Below are 21,163 nucleotides of genomic sequence, written 5' to 3'. Positions count from 1 at the left end.
GTGGCCAACACCTAAATTGTTCATAGTTAGCACCAGTGTGCTCAACACCCCTGAAGAAAAACCCGTCCGGCGTGCATAGAGTGGGGTCATCAATGCTCTGACGCATGCCCAGAGCCTACGTTGGGGGTTTGATCGCGGCGGGTCCCCCATGGAGCAGTGTAATGGACACCCGGCAGGGAGCCACACTGGACTCTTATAGTAATGTTTAAGTTTGTAACGTTAAAGTATTTGCGCCTCCCATAATGGGATGAAATGTTCTAACATGTCATGTTTGTTTCTACAGTCCGGGAGTACTGAATTTAACTAAGGGGGAGTGTGGCGCCCCAGGACCTGGTCGCCACAACAGCATTTCCCTCCCAAAGGGTTAATGCTGAGCCTGGAGGTAATTGGGAGATCTATTGGCCAGTAAGTTAACACCCAACACAGTTCTCCCTCCGGCCAGCAGAGGGAGCTCTGAACCTGGAACTTCAGGGATCATTCCTTAAGTCTGGCTGAAGGGAGGAAGTAGTGGTTAGTCTGGACACAGGAGTGAAAGAGTGCAGACGCAGAGTAGTGCTGCCTTGTGAAACTGGGGCCTAGAGCTGGGATAGCTTGGCCCAGTGAAGCAAGGGGAGCAGAGAGGCACAGCAGAGACTCGGACATCGGAGTCTGTAGTTGCCAGGGCATAAAATCCATCCCTGGTAGCTGAATCCGGAGGGCAGGAGAGCTGCAAGCCCCTGGCCCAGAAGCAACCTGAAGGAACAGCTGCAATCCAAGGGCCCGGTGTGGACTCCAGCAGAGAAGCCCCAGAGAGGGCCTGCGCAGTCTACCCCACAGAAAAAGGGGCGAACCACCGGTCCCAGCAGCAAGAGGGCAATTGCTAACCCAAGGTGCAGTGTCCTAAACAGCAAAGAAAGATTAAGGAGTAGGCCTCATACTCAACTGGCCAAAGATCACCCCAGGCACTTCCAGGCCGGCCTGATCATCTTTACCATCTGTGACGGTCTCCCTGGACTAAACTGCTGCCGAGTAAAAGAGGAGAAGGTAAAGAGACTACTGTTTGTGCCTGTTTCTTTCATTGCTTGTCGGCCCTGCACCGTGCTAGTCACACAACACCATAGACTTCCACAAGCACCAACTGTGTCCCGGGGCACCGCTCCACCTGTGGGGAGCAGTACCACCATCGCTGCCACTTCATCACCCCGGAGGCTTCACACAGCAGCGGCGGCTTAATAGCCGCATACCACAGGTGGCGTCACGAACACAAACTTAAAGTCATCAGCCACATATTCTACTGACACCCACCAGGGCCACGGAGCCGGGCCCAGCCACCACTGACTACCACCGGACTAGTCCGGCCCGGCACCGGGTGTCCCATAGCCCTGGGGTGGGCGAGTCATGTGCAGAACTGAAAACCAGTGAACTTAAACCAGCCGATACCCGTGTCTGACTGTACAATCCAGAAGCCTCAGGTTGCTTGTCAGATGCTGTGGTGTGAACAGAGTCTGATGATACCATGCCAGCAGGTGTGTGTAGAGCTGAACATCGCATGACAGCCTCTCCATTCCTGAAATATGGCCCCCTCTTCCCTACATATAAATATAATCTTTTAGCCAAGTGGGCGTGGTCCTCAGCTCTTCTCTGTAGTTCTTGTTTAGAGGATCATGCCTAGTTGGATAAGAAGACTAGATTTTTATACAGGGAAGAGGGGGGCAAATCTCAGGAATGGAAAGGCACAGGGAAAAAAAAATAAAATAACGCCGTATTCAGAAGAATGGTGACATTTATACCAGATTAATTAAAAAATACATAATTATGTAAAGTGAAAGGTTCTGTAAGACATCCCGTCTATCCCTTCAGAATGAAGAGGAAACTAAGATAATAGAAGTATAGTCTTAATACAATGATGTAAAGTTATGGGAAAATAGGAAAGGTCACTAATTATCATGTAACTCTCCAGTAATGCTAAAAAAAGAATGGTCAAATCAGTACCGTAATTCCCTTTATAATTTAATGAAGAGTGATAACATCTCATTTATCTACCTTGTAGATGTACCTTCTTATACCTTGTAATTGCCTCATTCACCTGTAATAATAATGGCATACAAGGGTTTGGTGTTTGGGTGTTGGTGTACCCCTCTAAATATCATAGAATGTAGTGGAATGGTTTTCCATTCGTGGATGGTGAAAGCAATAGAGGTGGACACAAGAGGCAAATTAATACCAGCTTTAATCATGGAGAGACAAAGGCCTTAGCCGTTACAGAATCTTAATAGAGTCAATGAGCTTGGAAAAGGATTGGTCCAAATGCAAGTAGACAGTTGACCTATAGAACTTTGCAATACTTTATAAAGCCTGCTGGCAATCTCCTCAGCAGCACTTCCATTACTCTGACGCATTCCTTATGCCATCCTTTTGAACAAACTTTGCTGACTGTCATGGCGGTGTGGCGTCCTTGACCTGGTCAGGCACCACTGAATACTACACCCATGCTGGGTGAGTGCAAACAGGTAATCCCAAAGGCTGAGTAGGGTATGGACACACAGGCACACTTTAATCAGGTCTCACACACATCTTAGAGGGGACCCCTGGGCAGACCCAGGAGAGGGCGTGGCCTCCACATCTCAGCTAGTGGTGCGGTGGGAGAAGCTGGAGAGAGTTGAGCAGTGGTAGTGAGTCGGGAGGGAAGCAGTGGAGGAGGACTCACAAGCCGAGTCTGAAGCGGAGAGCAGGCACGCAGACACGCTAATCAGACCCTGCAAGTGTAGTGGCTGTTTGTGGGGGAGTTCGGTTGCCCACAGTCAGCCTGAAAGACACCTCAGGAAGAAGCGAGGTAGTTGAGTACAGGGATTTTCTGGTAGACCAGGCACGCAGGGGAAACAGGTTCCCGAAGTAGGCTTAAGCTTAACTACCTACTAAACCTGCCGGTGAGAGCACTACAAGTGTCTCATCAAACACACAGAGTCCGCAGAACACGCAGCAACGAGAGGGCCCATAAGTGAGATAGGGCAAGAAGCCATCTTTACTTGGTCCACGCTACTAGAAAACGGGCCAGAAAGGGGAGAAAAGGCAGATGCGACTTCCCTGGATGAATCCCATATACTTCAAGTCAGGGGTTATCCGAAACAAGAAGTGCTAGGAAAGCGAGCTTGCAGTCACCTCTATTTCAGCCTGAAGGATACCTGGTTCTCTCTGGTCTGTCTCAGTATCGCCCGGGTACCTCACAGAAAACAACTGAAAGTGAGTAAAAACCGTGAAAGACTTTCTGGACTGTGTTTGAGTTATTCTGTGATCTGTGGTTCCACACACATACACCCGAGCCCCTGGGGCCAGCCTCACTCTCGGGAGGCCACACCATCTAACTGCAAGTACCATCAGCCCCCGACGCTCGTTAAACTGCAGTGGCGGTCCCCTATCATCCTGACTGCAAAACAGAGAGTGGTGTCACGACTTCTATAGAAGTGAACCGGACATACCTGTGGCCAGAAGGGTCCCTACAGAGAAGTCCCCGCAGTGTCCCGCAGGCGACCGCTGCGGCGCTGTGGTGGGCGACTCAGCGGCATTAAACTCTAATCAGATTGCAGATTCTGACACATCCCCCGATGGTTTCTCTGTTGTCGCTGATCAACACAGACAGACTCGGACATCGACCTGCTGTGTGCTGATTAATAGGCAGGCTAGCAAAGAGTTAATCTCTGCTAATCTGCTTACTCCTTTAATCACATGTTGTGGGGAGACCTATCAAATCTGTTCTCCTCCTATTTATACTGGTGGAGCACTTCTACTCATGGCAGCTACAGATTATTCTGTTTTGGTCAGTGAGGTGTGGAGGCCCACATGATCTTTGGTGAAAGTTGTGCTTAGTTGTGCTTTTGCTTTGTGCAGTTGTGGAGTTTACCCCTGTTTTGTAGCTTCCTTCCTGCTCTTGTTTCCCTCCTGAATCTCTTATTGACTTTACCTTTGTGTGTGCGTGCTGTGTGACAGGGTTGTGCTTTTCCACTTGTCTGTCTTCATCTGTGTTTTCAACACACTCCTCTCCTGTTCCTCCCTTGGGGGAAGGGAAATTAGATCAGGACTGGTCAGTAGCAGGGCCAGGAAGGAGACTCAAGCCTCTCCACCATTAGGAGTATCCATGAGGTTAGGGATAGCGTAGGGTCCCCTAGCTTGAGGGACAACTTAGGAGCCCAGATTTCCAAAAATAGTGACATTCAAAGTGCTTTACATATCCTTGGCCCCGTTCTAGTTCTCTCTTGGCAGTGTTGTCCTGTTGTAGAGTAAGTTTGGCAACCTTTTACACCTGTTTCTGATCTCAAAAGAACCCATATCACACCTAGGCGATAGTCCCTTCACCTTCTCGGCAGGCACCAGCATACAAACTCCTTCTGACTCCCTGCTCTACCGCTCAATCTGTTAATCCGCTTGCTGGTTCCAAACAGAGGTTGGATCACACAAAGGACCTAAGGGGGCATGATGAAGTGATGTTGGACAAAGCCTGCTGTGAGGAGGAAGAGGACACAAACACTTGTAATTGGAACTGTGTGAGGTGAGGTGAGGTTTTGGGATTTTTTTTTTGTTGCAATAGCACAGGAGGAATCAATGCTAGAAGTAATAGAGGGGAAATTGGGGTCCTAAGCTGACCTTCTAGCTAGGGGGCCCCAGGTGATCCCTAACCTCAGGGATACTCCTGATGGTGTAGAGGCCATGGTCTCCTTTCTGGCTCTGCTCCTGACAAGTACTGGTCTCCATTTTTCTTAATTACATAGTTAGAATATTGTAGATTATAATCTCGTTTGACTTCATAAGGTGTCCTAGGAAATTTTAACCCTAGAGATGTGTTGAGGATAAAGAATTGAGTATCCAGAAATACTTAATTCAGCCATTTCATAGACTCAGTTATATAGTTCAGTAGATGTGAACTAACACACATATTTGTGAATGCTTTTGTTTCTTACTAACATGCATATATGTATATTGCATATTCAGTGTATTTTCCTTAGACACAGTATATACCAGCACTTGTAATTGTAAAGATGGCCACCATTTCCTGTTCTACACCCAACACAGATGGACAAAGAAATTCCTGGAACCTGGACTGACCAATCCACGGAGAATATGCAGATCTCTCTACGTCATGAAGCCCTGACCTACGATACCTGATTGGACTAAAACTTTTGTTTACACCCCCTTACTGCTCGGTTTAGAGTTTCTTTCAAACAATAAAAAACACACTTGGTTAAGAGCCAGTCATGGAGATAGATGTAACTGACTTTCTGTGCAGTTATTTTTCATTCTCGTGTGCACACATGACATTTTTAATGAGAAGCAGCAGCCGGATATCGAGAGATCCTTTGAGTCTCATCATCATCGTCATTCTGAACTTGACAGTTGGCGCACCAAGGTGGGGCCACCGAAAAGGGTGAGTCAGAGCTTCCACTTTCTGGACGTCTGGGGCTACTCCACAAGTATCCAGGTGTTGCTCGATATCGAGGACTTGATCACCCTCCGTTTCACGGTAAGAACATCATATACATTGTGTGTGCTGTTTTACCTGTGGATCGAGAGACACCTGGCGAAAGTGGGTGGTCACTAGTCCGGAGAATGGTAGTGCACCGGAGACCTAACGGTGTGACTGTCACTCGCCGGTGAGCTAGAAAGACCCAGCTTCCAAAGGGGCTAGGTGTAGGTTTTAAAGTATCCGGCTGTCTGTATTTCTCGCTGTAAGTAAGGTAGAAATGGGGGGCTTTTGAGTAAGCTGTTGATTTGTATATAAGTGTATGGTTAATCAAGCTTGTGATTTCTCTGTTCGATTCTCGGAGAGTTAATTGCCTGTAGTTTTTTCTTCTTCGCTGTGAACAAAGGAAGAAGGGGGTAGTCACGGACTGAGAGCGGGAGTTGTATTACGCGCTGTGTCTACAGTCTCTTAGACAAAGAATGCGAGAGGGGGGGGAGCAGAGGCCCACAGAACAGCTACATCTTTACCTTCTTACACTCAGAGGAAGCAAAAAGGTGGGGGCCATATGTCCACCAGCTGCTTGAGACAGAGCAGAGATCAAATTACACAGCTCGGTCTCTGCTGTCTTTTAGCTGAGAAACAAGGGGGGTGGAAGAATGAAGAGGCAGATACCAGTGGTCAAAACAGCGCAGCTTTTTGCAGTGAAGAGAAAGGAGGGGTCAGTTGGGTAATATACAGGAGATGGTTGCAGCCTTTGTATAGTAGAGCAAACAGAGTTGTAATGATTTGAAAGAAAGACAAGTGTTATTTTGGTTTGGATTTGAGAGAAATTAACTAGTTTATGCGTTTTTCAGCATTTTGTAATCGTTGGTTTGTTTTTGGAACAGAGAGATAAGGGAATTGGCGTGTCCCCCAGTGTTTTTTATATATAACACATCGATTTCTGTTTATAGCCGGAAATAGGAACACGTGGAGAACGGTATTAGTATCCACGTGTTGGGCGCTGAAAAAGTGCGTCCTCTTACACGGAAAAGAGGGGGAGGGATTCCGGTGGTGGAGAAAAGTGTTTTGAACCAGCGTATTCCCCTGAGTATTAACTCATGCACTGCTATGTGAGAAGCCGGAAAAATAGGAACGTACGAGGAACGGTATTGTATTCGTACGTTGGACGTCGCAGTATGTCCTTATTGCATAGTAGAGAAGTGGGAAGAGGGTTCAGTTGGATGTGGCCAATCCAGCTAGAGCACTGTATACTCTGTTCAAGAAGGGATTGTTTTTTAGTAGGAGCTGAGAACGCTGTCACCCTAGTTACAAAAAAAAACGGAAAAAAAATATAAAAGATTGCAAAAAGTTGTGTAAAATCGTTGGACTACCACTAGATGGCAGGCTGCAACCCATGTATTGAAGTTCAGATTAATCTCCAGTGAGAGTATCCTGGAGAACAAAGACCTCATTCACTGTCTGTTGCTGTTTGTAGAATCACTAAATGTTTTTCTCTAGCTGTGCCTCATGGTTTTCCTTTAGAAGTCATTATATCTGGTGCTAATTAAATCTCTCCTTTCTATGCTGAAATGCAAATTTACAGGCACTAAAAGTATCCCTGGTTTACTACGTAGTTCCAGCCACTCCCAGTACACCCAGGGAGTCACAACATGGATGCTACACCCGGAAGTCAGGTGCCTGGAACTTCCTGTGGCAGCCGTCTTGCTACACCCACTGATGGCAGTACACCTCATAAGCCACACCCCTCGCAATGGCTCTTTGTTCAAAGCTCTCCACCCATCCCCGGTGGGAGGTGTTCTGTGGTATAATTGACTAACACATTTGAATAAGTATAAATTGTATATTTGTTTACTCAGTTATCCCATAAATGCAAGTCAAAGATAAGTAAGTGAAACTTTTACAGAATTTTCTGTTCACATAAAATCAATTGGTATTTTAGAAGTCCTGCAGCATTATATCATAAAATAAAATAGAGGAAGGTAAATATATATATCTTTGTACTGTGTTAGTTAATTTAAAACAAAAATTGTAAACGACTTACCCATACTGATGTCAAAATGTATCAAATCCATTTGTAAAAAGGAATTAGGAAAAATGTATAATGTATCCGATGTAGATATGGAAAATGGATGTGTTCACTGCTATGTCTTTGTTATAACAAAGGATGAGGTTTTTTCTTTCTTCCTCTCTCGCTTTTAAGAGATAAGGATGAAATGTGTCTTGATAGAATGTGTCTTTCCCCAATAGTGACGTAAGTTTGGTTTAACCCTTAGAGTTCAGGATTTCCCATTTTTAGTTTGCTGTTTATATTTGAATAGGGAATATTAAATTTCATGGGATGTGCGATATAATTTGTGTTATTTTGTTTTTAATGGCGATTTATTTGAACAATATATTTTTATTTTGTGACTCTATCACCTTTTCTGTTTTTACGGTTATTTCTAAACCATTCATATATTTTTGCAGGTTAGTCGTCTAGTCACAGCTGTCATTTAATCATGTCTCAGTTGTTTCTACTATGAAAGGTTTTTCTTTTCTTTATGGATACAATGTTGTTTATTGTAAGGTTTTTAAAATTTCCCAGTAATGTATAGTGTTGTGAGATGTACGTTATTTTCAGTGTTTGTTCATTTTAGGTTTTAGTATGTGGCTAATTTATTACCTGCTATTTTATTTTTTCTTTTAGGGAATACCAGTATACAAATGCTGAATTTTGCCATATTGGTAAATAAACAATTAAACAAGGGGGGAATAAGGTATTAATTATATTCTCCAGTTTCTTGGAGGGTGCAGCAGGCATATTAGATAGGATTTGAAGTTGACCTTGGTTTTGAAGTTGACCTTTTTTCCCATAGGTTATGTTTATTAGATTATTATGAGGTATATCTGTTAACTGAAATAGGAAAGTCTTGTCTTATATGTTTATTTGTTTATTTGTTTGTTTATTTATTTAGTATTCTCAGTCATGTGAGGTATAGATGACCACTAACTGTATTATGATCAGAGATGAAGTTATAAGAATGATCTAATGTATATTTTTTTAGTTTTTGTTTTTATAGATGAAACCAGATGGTGGTCGATTCTGCACTGGATATGCTGCTGTTTACACCACATGAGGTAGTCTAAATTCGACCACTCCCTCCAATCCTATTGATACAGGAGACAGTGATGCATTAATGCCTCTCTTGATGGGTAGAACAGGAGTGGGTAAGAGTCTTTAGAGGTGTATGTAGGTTGTAGATTTTTTCCTGTTGTCAAATGAATTAGGTATGCTGAAAAGAAAGTCTAGATCTGAGCTGATGGATTCGGATGGAGATCCTCGCACAGGTGCAGCTGACCAAGAAGCAGTGAACGGGCCTAGAGTTGAGAGTCTTTCACCAATACCGACCATGCCTTGGTGACATTGGTCACGTCAGTGACTTCTGTCACTCCTTGTGTTCTTAAATCCCTACAGGAACAAGCAAAACAACAAGGAATGGAGTGTGACATGCAGGGAGCCAGCTGACTGAGGAAGGTCTGTGGACAAAGGGTGGTAAGCTTTCTCTGCCATGAGAGCTCTTCTTAATGATGGCCCAGGTAACATCTGTGAAAGACAATTGTCAGTGTGTGCTTTGGTGACACCGGGTTCAGTACCCAGGTGGGCAGATTCACCCAGTCTTGTGAGACAAGTGCTTAAGAACGAAGTGAGAAAAAACTGTAAAGAGTCCGTAGAAACATCCTGCACCTACTCTACCCATTCTTAGAGACTGCAAACTGATTATAGATGTATATCATGAGCACGTTGTATGCAAGTCTGTGCGTGTTGTGTAAATCTTTCTCTCCAGGTTTGGTCAGAGGCATTTCAGTGCAGAAAACGACATTATTGTTGAGAAGCACATGAAGGTGGTATGTAAAGAAAAATGTGTTTACAAAAAGTGTATATTTTATAGAAAAGTGGAAACTAGTAAATCGTGTATAAAATGTATATGTTTTGTTTCCTTTTTGCAATAAGCAGGTCTTTATGTACGATGTTTTTTGGTTTAGCATAGACATGTATATTTTTATATAATTGACTGAATAGTGTGATAATCAGGTGTATTCTCCAATTCCAGATCTTAAATCAGAGCTATTAGCATATGGTCTCCAGTCAGGAGACTGATTGATCCTAAAGGACAAGCGAGAAAGAGCTATGAGTCAACACTAGAGGAGCTGATCCAACCACAGAAACATCTATGGATCCACACCTCGCATTGTAGAAGGGTTAATCAACCAGAGCTGCACTGAGCGTTCTGCTCATACTTATCCTTTTCAGAAAACCCTGTACAGTCTTAGACCAGCATTGCCAGAACAGTTAGAAGAGAGGACTTAGAGAACCTTGAGACATGGGAAAGTCCAACTACAAAGGGTGAGGACTCGCCTAGGAGTCCTTGGTCTCAAACCGGTGAAGAAAACCCCTTTCCCCTTTCTGCCCATGTTTCAACGTTCAGTTAGGCAGGTTTTTCAACAGATCTTTCTACCTCTCTTCCTAAGGGAACACAGTACCCTTAGAATTTAGAAATGGCAGAAGTAAGTCTTTAGGGGGGACTGTTGAGGATAAAGAATTGAGTATCCAGAAATACTTAATTCAGCCATTTCATAGACTCAGTTATATAGTTCAGTAGATGTGAACTAACACACATATTTGTGAATGCTTTTGTTTCTTACTAACATGTATATATGTATATTGCATATTCAGTGTATTTTCCTTAGACACAGTATATACCAGCACTTGTAATTGTAAAGATGGCCACCATTTCCTGTTCTACACCCAACACAGATGGACAAAGAAATTCCTGGAACCTGGACTGACCAATCCACGGAGAATATGCAGATCTCTCTACGTCATGAAGCCCTGACCTACGATACCTGATTGGACTAAAACTTTTGTTTACACCCCCTTACTGCTCGGTTTAGAGTTTCTTTCAAACAATAAAAAACACACTTGGTTAAGAGCCAGTCATGGAGATAGATGTAACTGACTTTCTGTGCAGTTATTTTTCATTCTCGTGTGCACACATGACATTTTTAATTAGAAGCAGCAGCCGGATATCGAGAGATCCTTTGAGTCTCATCATCATCGTCATTCTGAACTTGACAGATGGATGTAGTAAAGGATGGAGAAAATCCCTTTGGACCAATAGGTACCACAGTAGTGATTTGGTTGCCTAAAAAATAGCTTGGAAATATAGTCCTGAAATGGAATGGACCTTGTGTAGAAGACTAGGGCCGGCTCCAGGTTTTTGTGGGCCCTGGGCGGAAGAGTCTCACTGAGCCCCATCCACATGCAGACACGCAAATACACAGATACGTACACATGCAGGCATATGTACATATACATATTTGAAGACAAACTCACAAAAATACATATAAACAGAAAAGTTTATACAGTCATTTACAGTGACATACATAGATACACATCATACATGCATACAGACACATTCCCGCTTGTCTCCATCCAGCTCCTCCTGGGCATGTGGCTGTGCTGCATGATTGTCGTCACTAACAGACATGGCCGTGCACAGTGCACACTGACACTGCTGTATATACATCACAGGACGGGTTGGGGGCATAGACATTACTGGAGGCCATAGATGTTACTGGAGTAGCAAACAGCTCTGGGGGTATACACATTACTGGGGTGGGTTGCATAGTGCTCTGGGGGGCTGCACATACGAATCCGGGGGGCTGCACAGATGGCTATGGTGGGGCCACACGCACAGCTCTGATCCATACATACACACTCACACAGCTCTGCTACATACACACACACACCCCTTCATAGCACTGTTGCACACACCTCTCCTGCATATGTACATGTACAGATACAGACATAAACACACACACAGCTCTGCTGCATATATATATATATATATATATATACTGTGTGTGTATATATATATGTGACGCCCTGGACAAGCCAGGGGTCACAGGTAACTACATCACCACACCCTACACCCCGGTTAGGTACACCAGAGCTAAACCCAAAAATCCTTGTTGCCTTCCTCCAGGGGCTGATGTTCACACCAGGGGGTGGGCCAGGCGGTTGGTCCTGCCCACCGAGGAGTTCACAGTCCTGGAGGCGGGAAAAGACCGCAGATTAGTTTGAGAGGTGAAAGTGGAAGGAGCAAAGTGAAGTGGCAGGAGAGCAACTGTGAGACTGCGTCCGGGTGTGTGCCCCGGACAGTGACAGCTAGGTTAGCAGACGGCGGTGACCGTCTGCAGGAGTGGCTGATCGGAGTTGTCGAAAGGACCATGGACGGGTGGTGGCCCGGCGGTACCGGACCGGTACACGAAGAGAGGCCAGCACCATTGGTAGGGGCCTTTCGGACCCCGGCAAGGCTTGGAGTCGCCGTAATTTGCCAAATCTGTCAGTGAAGGGGGCCTCCAGGTTTCCAAACAACTAAGTCCCGATTGAAGGCAAAAGTCCAACCGGATGAGAGAGACACCGCCACCGCCAAGGCACCAGTTTCTCAGGGCCAGCGCCTGCGGGCAAAGAGGGGCTCCTCCGACCCATATCCAAGCCGGGGAGCGGGTTACCGGTGGGAACCCATTGGAACAGAAGTACTAGGTGCAGGGAAAGAGACAGTCACCGTTAACGACCGGGGAAAAGCAACAGCAGCCGTCCGTGGGAACTGTCTTTCCAGCCGTGTGTTTTACCGAAAACTGTGTCAACGTCTCAGGCTGAGTGAGTACCACCGTGCCGCAAGGCACAGCGCTGCCCCCGCATCCCTGCACCTCACCAGGCCCCAGTACCCACCTGCCATCCCATCCTACCCCATCACCGGGCCCCGGGACCACTAACCCCCTACCCACGGAGGGGAGGACTAACAACTTAGCTGCTCCAGTCACCGCTCCCGGGATCCCCGTTCAGAGAGGCGGTGGTGTCACTAAAATCACCACAACCGTGAGTGGCGTCACGGACAATAACCAAATCCCCACCACCAAAACAAACCCCCTTTCACTCACGGGCGAGGAGCGCCGCTCGAGACCCCGGGATCCGGCCCACCGCTCGAGCCACTACAGAGTAGCAGCAGCCGGACCCGAGCAGTGGGTGAGCGCAGCGTTGCCATCCTCCTCCCCGCCCGCGACATATATATATATATATATATATATATACACAGCTCTGCTGCACACATCTCTGCTGTCCGAAGACTATATATACACACAGCTTTGCTGCACACATCTCTGTTGCCCAAAGAGCATATATACAGACAGCTCTACTGCACACAAACACACACAGCTCTGCTGCAGAAAGACACACACTGCACCCAAACACACACTCGGCTCTGCTGCACCCAGACACATGCTCAGCCCTGCTGCACCCAAAAACATACTTGGCCCTGCTACACCCAGACACACACTCGGCTCTGTGCACCCAGACACACACTCGACTCTGCTGCACCCAGACACACATTCAGCTCTGCTGCACCCAGATGCGCACTCGGCTCTGCTACACCCAGAAACACACTCGGCTCTGCTGCACCCAAACACACACTCGGCCCTGCTGTACCCAGACATACACTTGTCTCTGCTGCACCCAGACACATACTCACTGTTGTAGTTATCTCCTTTTAATGCAGGGGGTTTTAGCTTATGATGGGACATCTGAGAAATGTGCACACATGGCTCTGGGGGCCCCCCACACACACAGCTCTGGGGGCCCCACACACATGGCTCTGGGGGGCCCGAACACACAGCTGTGGGGGCCAGCACAAACGGCTCCGAAGGGGGCCAGGACATACATCTCCGGGGGGGGGAGCCAGGACATACATCTCGGATGGGGGGAAGCCCATACAGCTCACTGGGGCCCATAAATTGGGGTACGGGGAGGGCACATACAGATCGGGTGGGGGGGAGCGGTGTAAATGTGACGCCCTGGGCAAGTCAGGGGTCACAGGTCATAACACCACCACACCCTACACCCCAGTTAGGAACACCTAAGCTAACCCAAAATCCTTGTTGCCTTCCTCCAGGAGCTGGTGTCCACACCAGGGGGTGGGCCAGGCGGTTGGCTCCGCCCACCGAGGAGTTCACAGCTCTGGAGGCGGGAAGAACCAGGCAGATAAGCTAGGGAAGTGGAAGTAGAAGGAAGTGAAGTAGTAGTGGAGCTTAGGAGAAAAGCTGAAGTAAAGTAAAAAGTGACAGTTTGTAAAGCCTGAAGTTGGTCCGGGTGTGTGCCCCGGGCTGAGAGACAGCAAGGTCAGCAGACGGCGGTGATTGTCCGCAGGGGTGACTGCTCGGAGGTTACTGGAAGGACCGCGGACGGGTGGTGTCCCGATTGAAGGCAACAGTCCGACCATAACGGAGAGACACCGCCACCGCCAGGGCACCAGTTTCTCAGGGCCAGCGCCTGCGGGCAAAGTAGGGCTCCTTCGGCCCAGATTGAAGCCGAGGAGTGGGTAACCGGTGGGAACCCATCGCTACCAACACAGCAACATTAGGTTCAGGAAAAGGGACCGTCACCGTCAACTACTGGGGACAAGCAAGTGCAGCCGTCCGTGGGAACCGTCTTTCCAGCCGTGTGTTTTATCGAGAACTGTGTCATCGTCTCAGGCTGAGTGAGTACCACAGTGCCGCAAGGCACAGCGCTGCCCCCGCGTCCCTGCGCCCACCAAGCCCTGCATCTCCCACCACATCACTGGGCCCCGGGACAACCAACCCCCTACCCACGGAGGGGAGGACAAACATCTAGCTGCTCCATACCATCACTCCCGGGCTCCCCATACAGAGCAGCGGTGGTGTCAACAAATCACCACAACCGTGGGTGGCGTCACAGACAATAAACTATATCCCAAAACCCAATCCCCTTTCACTCACGGGCGAGGAGCGCCGCTCGAGACCCCCGGGATCCGGCCCACCGCTCGAGCCACCACTGAGCAGCAGCAGCCGGACCCGAGCAGAGGGGTGAGCGCAGTGTTGACACCCTCCTCCCTGCCCGCGACATAAACATACGGCTCAAATCACGGTGGAGAGGGGGCCCACACAAAGCCGGAGGACAAGAAGACAGTGCTAAAGGTGGATTAGATTTATTCCTTGTCAGTCACAGAGTCTAAAGGGTACTTTACACGCTGCGACATCGCCAGCAATAGCTAGCAATGTCATGCGCGATAGCACCCACCCCCTTCGTTCGTGCGACATTTGGTGATCACAGCCGTAGCGAACATTATTGCTACGGCAGCGTCACATGCACATACCTTTTCAGCGACGACGCTGTGACCGCTGAACAATCCCTCCTTCAAGGGGGAGGTGCGTTCGGCGTCATAGCGACGTCACTGTGGCGTCACTAAGCGGCCGACCAATAGCAGAGGAGGGGCGGAGATGAGCGGCCGCAACATGCCGCCCGGCTCCTTCATTCCTCATTGCCGGTGGACGTAGGTAAGGAGATGTTCGTTGTTCCTACGGTGTGACACATAGCGATGTGTGCTCCCGCAGGAACGACGAACAACCTCGCTACTGACCAGGCAACGATTTTTGGTAAATGAACGATGTTTTACAGAACAACTATTTTTAACTCTTTTGCGATCGTTTAAGGTCGCTCCTAGGTGTCACACACTGCGATGTCGCTAACGACGCCGGATGTGCATCACAAACACCGTGACCCCGACGATATATCGTTAGCGATGTCGCAGCGTGTAAATGGCCCTTTAGGAAAAAGAGGCCTGCTTGTCTGTGTGTGAAGAAGACCTGAGCGTTAAGGGTGCTTTACACGCTGCGACATCGCTAACGATATATCGTCGGGGTCACGTCGTTAGTAATGCACATCCGACACCGTTAGCGACATTGCAGCGTGTGACACCAAGGAGCGACGATCAACGATCGCAAAAGCGTCAAAAATCGTTCATCGTTGACACGTCGCTCCTTTTCATAATATCGTTGGTGGTGCATGCCGCTGGTGGTACGTCGTTCCTGCGGCACCACACATCGCTGTGTGTGACACCGCAGGAACGATGAACATCTCCTTACCTTCGTCCACCGGCAATGAGGAAGGAAGGAGGTGGGCGGCATGTTCCGGCCACTCATCTCTGCCCCTCCTCTGCTATTGGGCGGCCGCTTAGTGACGCCGCAGTGACGTCGCTATGACGCCGAATGCACCTACCCCGATAATGTTCGCTACGGCAGCGATCACCAAATGTCGTACGAACGACGGGGGCGGGTGCTATCGCGCACGACATCGCTAGCAATCGATAGCGATGTCGCAGCGTGTAAAGCACCCTTTAGTGTGGATGTCTTGGGGCGAGAGCGTCTGTGAGATGTGATTCTTGAGGAAGTTTGGGATATCATGCTCTTGTGCATGTGACCCAAATTAAGCTCCCCAGACTCTCGTGTCACAAAACTGGAGGGAGAAAATGTTTATAAATGATTTGGGAATCATTGTTATTCAAAAGAACATGAAACTGAATGCAAACTGTTCAAGAAGCTCAAGATTTCTTATATTTTTAAGAAACATAAACAGGCTCTGGGATTACTTCTGGGGCATAAGCCTCTGGGACTACTTCTGTGGCCTGAGGCTATGGAATTACTTCTGGGTCCTGAGGCTCAGGGATTACTTCTGGGTCCTGAGGCTCAGGGATTACTTCTGGGAACACAGGTTTGTAACACCAAGGGATTTTTGTAGATGGGACAGAAGGAAGATGATTCCTAGGAGGGCCATTTATTGTCGTTCTTCTGATGATTCATGACTGGTCGATTTAGCTTTTTCCTCTGACCATTCATAACTGTCCAGGTGTGGCCATTCCTCTGATGATTTATGACTGTCCCGTATTGGCCATTCCTCTGACGATTCATGACTGTCCAGGTGTGGCCATTCCTCTGACGATTCATGACTGTCCAGTTTTGGCCATTCCTCTGACCATTCATAACTGTCCAGGTGAGGCCATTCCTCTGACCATTCATGACTGTCCAGGTGTGGCCATTCCTCTGACGATTCATGACTGTCCAGTTTTGGCCATTCCTCTGACCATTCATAACTGTCCAGGTGAGGCCATTCCTCTGACCATTCATGACTGTCCAGGTGTGGCCATTCCTCTGACCATTCATGACTGTCCAGGTGTGGCCATTCCTCTGACGATTCATCACTGTGCAAATTCAGAAAATCTACAAGAAACAAGTTGAAGTAATAAGAAAAAGTTGAACATGTCTAAGAAACATAATACTAATTTAAAGTGTCACTTCTTCTAAAACTGAGCTATCCCCTACAGGTCCCGTTGTTACCATCACCATGTTCCCTTCATCATATTGCTAGACATAGTCAGTGCCCCCAAAACATTTTCAAGTGCAGCCATTGGATCCAAGACATCGTGGGACATATTTAGTGCTTCTATAACATTATCAAACCCCTGATATCAGTACAAACCACAGTGTCCTCATATCCACAGGACCACCATTTTCAGTTAGTGTGTCCTCATTACTAGCCACAGAGCCTCCATAATGTTTCACAGAGCCCCATTCTGCATCACCTATTCGCCTCCTTCAATTTCCCATCCTATCTCACCTAACACTACGAAGAAGCGATTATGACCACTACAACTAATTAACTGCCCACATATATTACTTCCTTTCTAGAGGAGATTTTATTTTACCCTTTGTTGATTTCAGACATCTTTTTGTAATGTCGGTTGAACATGTGCTTACCTTTCTCTTCTTTAGCTTGGTCAGGCTTTGGTAGGATTGAATCCTCTTGTTGTGTGCCCCCAGGCTGAGGGACAACTTCTGGGACTTGAGGCTGTGGAACTACTTCTGGGACCTGAAGCCCTGGGCCTACTTCTGGGACCTGAGACCCTGAGCCTTCTTCTGGAGCCTGAGGCTTCAGGACTACTTCTGGGGCCTGAGGCTCTGGGCCTTCTTCTGGGGCCTGAAGCTCTGGGACTACTTCTGGGGCCTGAGGCTCTGGGCCCTCTTCTGGGGCCTGAAGCTCTGGGACTACTTCTGGGGCCTGAGGCTCTGGGCCTTCTTCTGGGGCCTGAGACCCTGAGCCTTCTTCTGGAGCCTGAGGCTTCGGGACTACTTCTGGGGCCTGAGGCTCTGGGCCTTCTTCTGGGGCCTGAAGCTCTGGGACTACTTCTGGGGCCTGAGGCTCTGGGCCCTCTTCTGGGGCCTGAAGCTCTGGGACTACTTCTGGGGCCTGAGGCTCTGGGCCTTCTTCTGGGGCCTGAGGCCCTGGGCCTACTTCTGTGGCCTGAGGCTCTGGGACTACTTCTGTGGCCTGAGGCTCTGGGACTACTTCTGTGGCCTGAGGCTCAGGGACTATTTCTGGGAACACAGGTTTGTAACACCAAGGGACTCCACGAACTTGCGAATTGAAGCAGCATCCTCGCCTGTTGCATTGCTGCTCAGTGATGCCTCTGAACCCGCAGTCTTTCCTCTCTTGTGATGGCACAGTGCACTGATTTCCAGCTTAAGAAAAATGAGAAATGTTCAGGACTAGGTTAGCACAAGATTTTACAAATGTATATTAAGAAAAATGTTACATTCAATGACAGTAAGCAAAAATCTTGAAGATTAAGATGGCCAATCTCACTTTCGGGAAGTAGGCAATATTATGAAGTCCCCACAGTACCACTGACCTGGAGAAGAGCTGGTGGATATGTAACCAAGTGACGCTAAAGAGGGGAAAACTAACAAGGAATATTTTTTACACCCTGGGATTGAATGAATTGAAACTGCGCCTATTCTTGTTCACTCCTAGTTTTGCATCTGAGCTTCAACTAATTGACTGCAACAAAATACTCAGCCTGCAGACAAGGTGGGCGCTGTTTCTGGAGAAAACAACAATGTAGGAATGGATTTGTCATATATCAAATATTACAGAATAAACCCATGTAGGATCTTTTGGGCCCAAATAAATTGGATATTTGTACTGGGAACTAAATGCAGGGATGGCAGGATGACTATGGGATGCACTGTCCCTCAATCTATGGGGCCCTAAACTGTTCCCAATCTCAGTGATACTCCTAATGGTGGAGATGCCTGAGTCTCCTTCCTGGCCCTGCTCCTTACCAGTCCTGATCTGATACCCTCTGCCCCTCTCCCAGGGAGGAATGAGACAAGAGCGAGATGAAACCCACAGAAATAGACAGCTAGGTGAACCAAAGCTCTGTCGCTCAGCACACACACACACACACACACACACACACACACACACACACACACACACACAGGTATAAGACAATTAGAGATTAGGAGGAAAACAGCAGCAAAGAGGAAAATGAATATTGGTTTTTTTGAAAATTTGAAAATTATGAATATTGTTGTTTTTTTTTTGTGACAACATCAGGTCTTATATTTATGGAAAGCACATTTCTAAATTGTGATCCTAAGGTGAACCCAATGCATGTTCTTGCATGGCAATCCCTGCATCAGACCCAAATTAATATTGCTTAGATCGACATAGTTGTATTTGCCATCTTTCCTATCTATGTTAAAGCTAAAATCAAGATAGGAAATATGGCATTAATATCTTCCCCTTAGACCTTCAGAGGGGCAGATATCCTGAAGATCAGGGATCTCATAGATTTTGGAACCCAAGCCATATCTCAATGATTAGCCCCCATCTGAGGTCCCCACGGGAGGTATGTGGGAGTGACTGATATCTAATAAATACAGATTCTGAGTTATCATCCTTATTCAGTCTGGAAGATACAGCTCACTAAAGCCCACTTTACACGTTGCAATTAGTTGTACAATCGCATTTGCGATGTGACACGCCCAGGTTGCATGCGGGATCTTATGAGATTGCACGTAGGTCGTTCTTATTTATTGACTTGCCAAGCGTGTGTAATGTGTAGGGAAGCGTTTTTACTATGTCATCTGCCATTCAGCTCTGCTACATGGCCGCTGACAGCAGCCACAGACAGCCATGTAGCAGAGCTGAATGGCAGATGACAGCAGACACAGACAGAGCCGCACTGTCAGAATGAACTCGGGTGAACTTCACCCGACTTCACGGTCATGTTGCGGCTCTGTCTGTGTCGCGTCCTGATTAGCGGTCACCAGTGAAGGACTCACCGGTGACCGCTAATCTCCTAAGTGACTGAAGTTAGCAGCCCTCTCTCATACACTCACCAATCCCCGATCCCCGGCACTGCACGGCATTCACACTGCTCCGGCGGCTTTTACTGTTTTGAAAAAGCCGGCCGCCCATTAAACAATTTCGTATTCCCTGCTTTCCCCGCCCACCGGCGCCTATGATTGGTTACAGTGAGACACGCTCCCACGCTGAGTGACAGGTGTCACACTGCACCCAATCACAGCAGCCGGTGGGCGTGTCTATACTGTGTAGTGAAATAAATAATTAAATAATTAAAAAAAACGGCGTGCGGTTCCCCCCAATTTTAAAACCAGCCAGATAAAGCCATACGGCTGAAGGCTGGTATTCTCAGGATGGGGAGCTCCACGTTATGGGGAGCCCCCCAGCCTAAGAATATCAGCCAACAGCCGCCCAGAATTGCCGCATACATTAGATGCGACAGTTCTGGGACTGTACCCGGCTCTTCCCGATTTGCCCTGGTGCGTTGGCAAATCGGGGTAATAAGGAGTTATTGGCAGCCCATAGCTGCCAATAAGTCCTAGATTAATCATGTCAGGCGTCTATGAGACACCCTCCATGATTAATCTGTAAATTACAGTAAATAAACACACACACCCGAAAAAATCCTTTATTAGAAATAAAAAACACACACATATACCCTGGTTCACCACTTTAATCAGTCCCAAAAAGCCCTCCATGTCCGGCGTAATCCAGGATGCTCCAGCGTCGCTTCCAGCGCTGCTGCATGGAGGTGACCGGAGCTGCAGCAGACACAGCCGCTCCGGTCACCTCCACGCAGGTAATGAAGACAGCCGCGCGATCAGCTGCTGTCACTGAGGTTACCCGCGGCCACCGCTGGATCCAGTGACAGCGGGTAACCTCAGTGACAGCAGCTGATCGCGCAGCTGTCTTCATTACCTGCGTGGAGGTGACCGGAGCGGCGGTGTCTTCTGCAGCTCCGGTCACCTCCATGCAGCAGCGCTGGAAGCGACGCTGGAGCATCCTGGATTACGCCGGACATGGAGGGCTTTTTGGGACTGATTAAAGTGGTGAACCAGGGTATATGTTTGTGTTTTTTATTTCTAATAAAGGATTTTTTCGGGCGTGTGTTTATTTACTGTAATTTACAGATTAATCATGGAGGGTGTCTCATAGACGCCTGACATGATTAATCTAGGACTTATTGGCAGCTACGGGCTGCCAATAACTCCTTATTACCCCGATTTGCCAAAGCATCAGGGCAAATCGGGAAGAGCCGGGTACAGTCCCAGAACTGTCGCATCTAATGTATGCGGCAATTCTGGGCGGCTGTTGGCTGATATTGTTAGGTTGGGGGGCTCCCCATAACGTGGAGCTCCCCATCCTGAGAATACCAGCCTTCAGCCGTATGGCTTTATCTGGCTGGTATTAGAATTGGGGGGAACCGCACGCCGTTTTTTTAAATTATTTAATTATTTATTTCACTACACAGTATAGACACGCCCACCGGCTGCTGTGATTGGGTGCAGTGTGACACCTGTCACTCAGCGTGGGGGCGTGTCTCACTGTAACCAATCATAGGCGCCGGTGGGCGGGGAAAGCAGGGAATACGAGATTGTTTAATGGGCGGCCGGCTTTTTCAAAACAGTAAAAGCCGCCGGAGCAGTGTGAACGCCGTGCAGCGCCGGGGATCGGGGATCGGTGAG

The 21,163-nt window shown here is 47.8% G+C and overlaps 1 protein-coding gene across 1 annotated transcript in view; it reads right to left on the bottom strand.

The window, feature by feature from the left end:
* The window catches only part of TFF2 (trefoil factor 2), a 142,628-nt gene that overhangs the window by 25,860 nt on the left and 95,605 nt on the right, over positions 1-21,163 (bottom strand). The window contains exon 12 of the mRNA XM_075333294.1: positions 17,214-17,845. Coding sequence (XP_075189409.1) covers positions 17,214-17,845 — 632 coding nt within the window. The remainder of the gene's footprint in view (positions 1-17,213; positions 17,846-21,163) is intronic.

The sequence above is a fragment of the Anomaloglossus baeobatrachus genome, chromosome 2 (genome assembly GCF_048569485.1).
Source record: "Anomaloglossus baeobatrachus isolate aAnoBae1 chromosome 2, aAnoBae1.hap1, whole genome shotgun sequence".
NCBI classification, from domain to species: domain Eukaryota; kingdom Metazoa; phylum Chordata; class Amphibia; order Anura; family Aromobatidae; genus Anomaloglossus; species Anomaloglossus baeobatrachus.
Note: the sequence above shows the minus strand (reverse complement) of the source record. Positions and strands in the feature narration are given on the sequence as shown.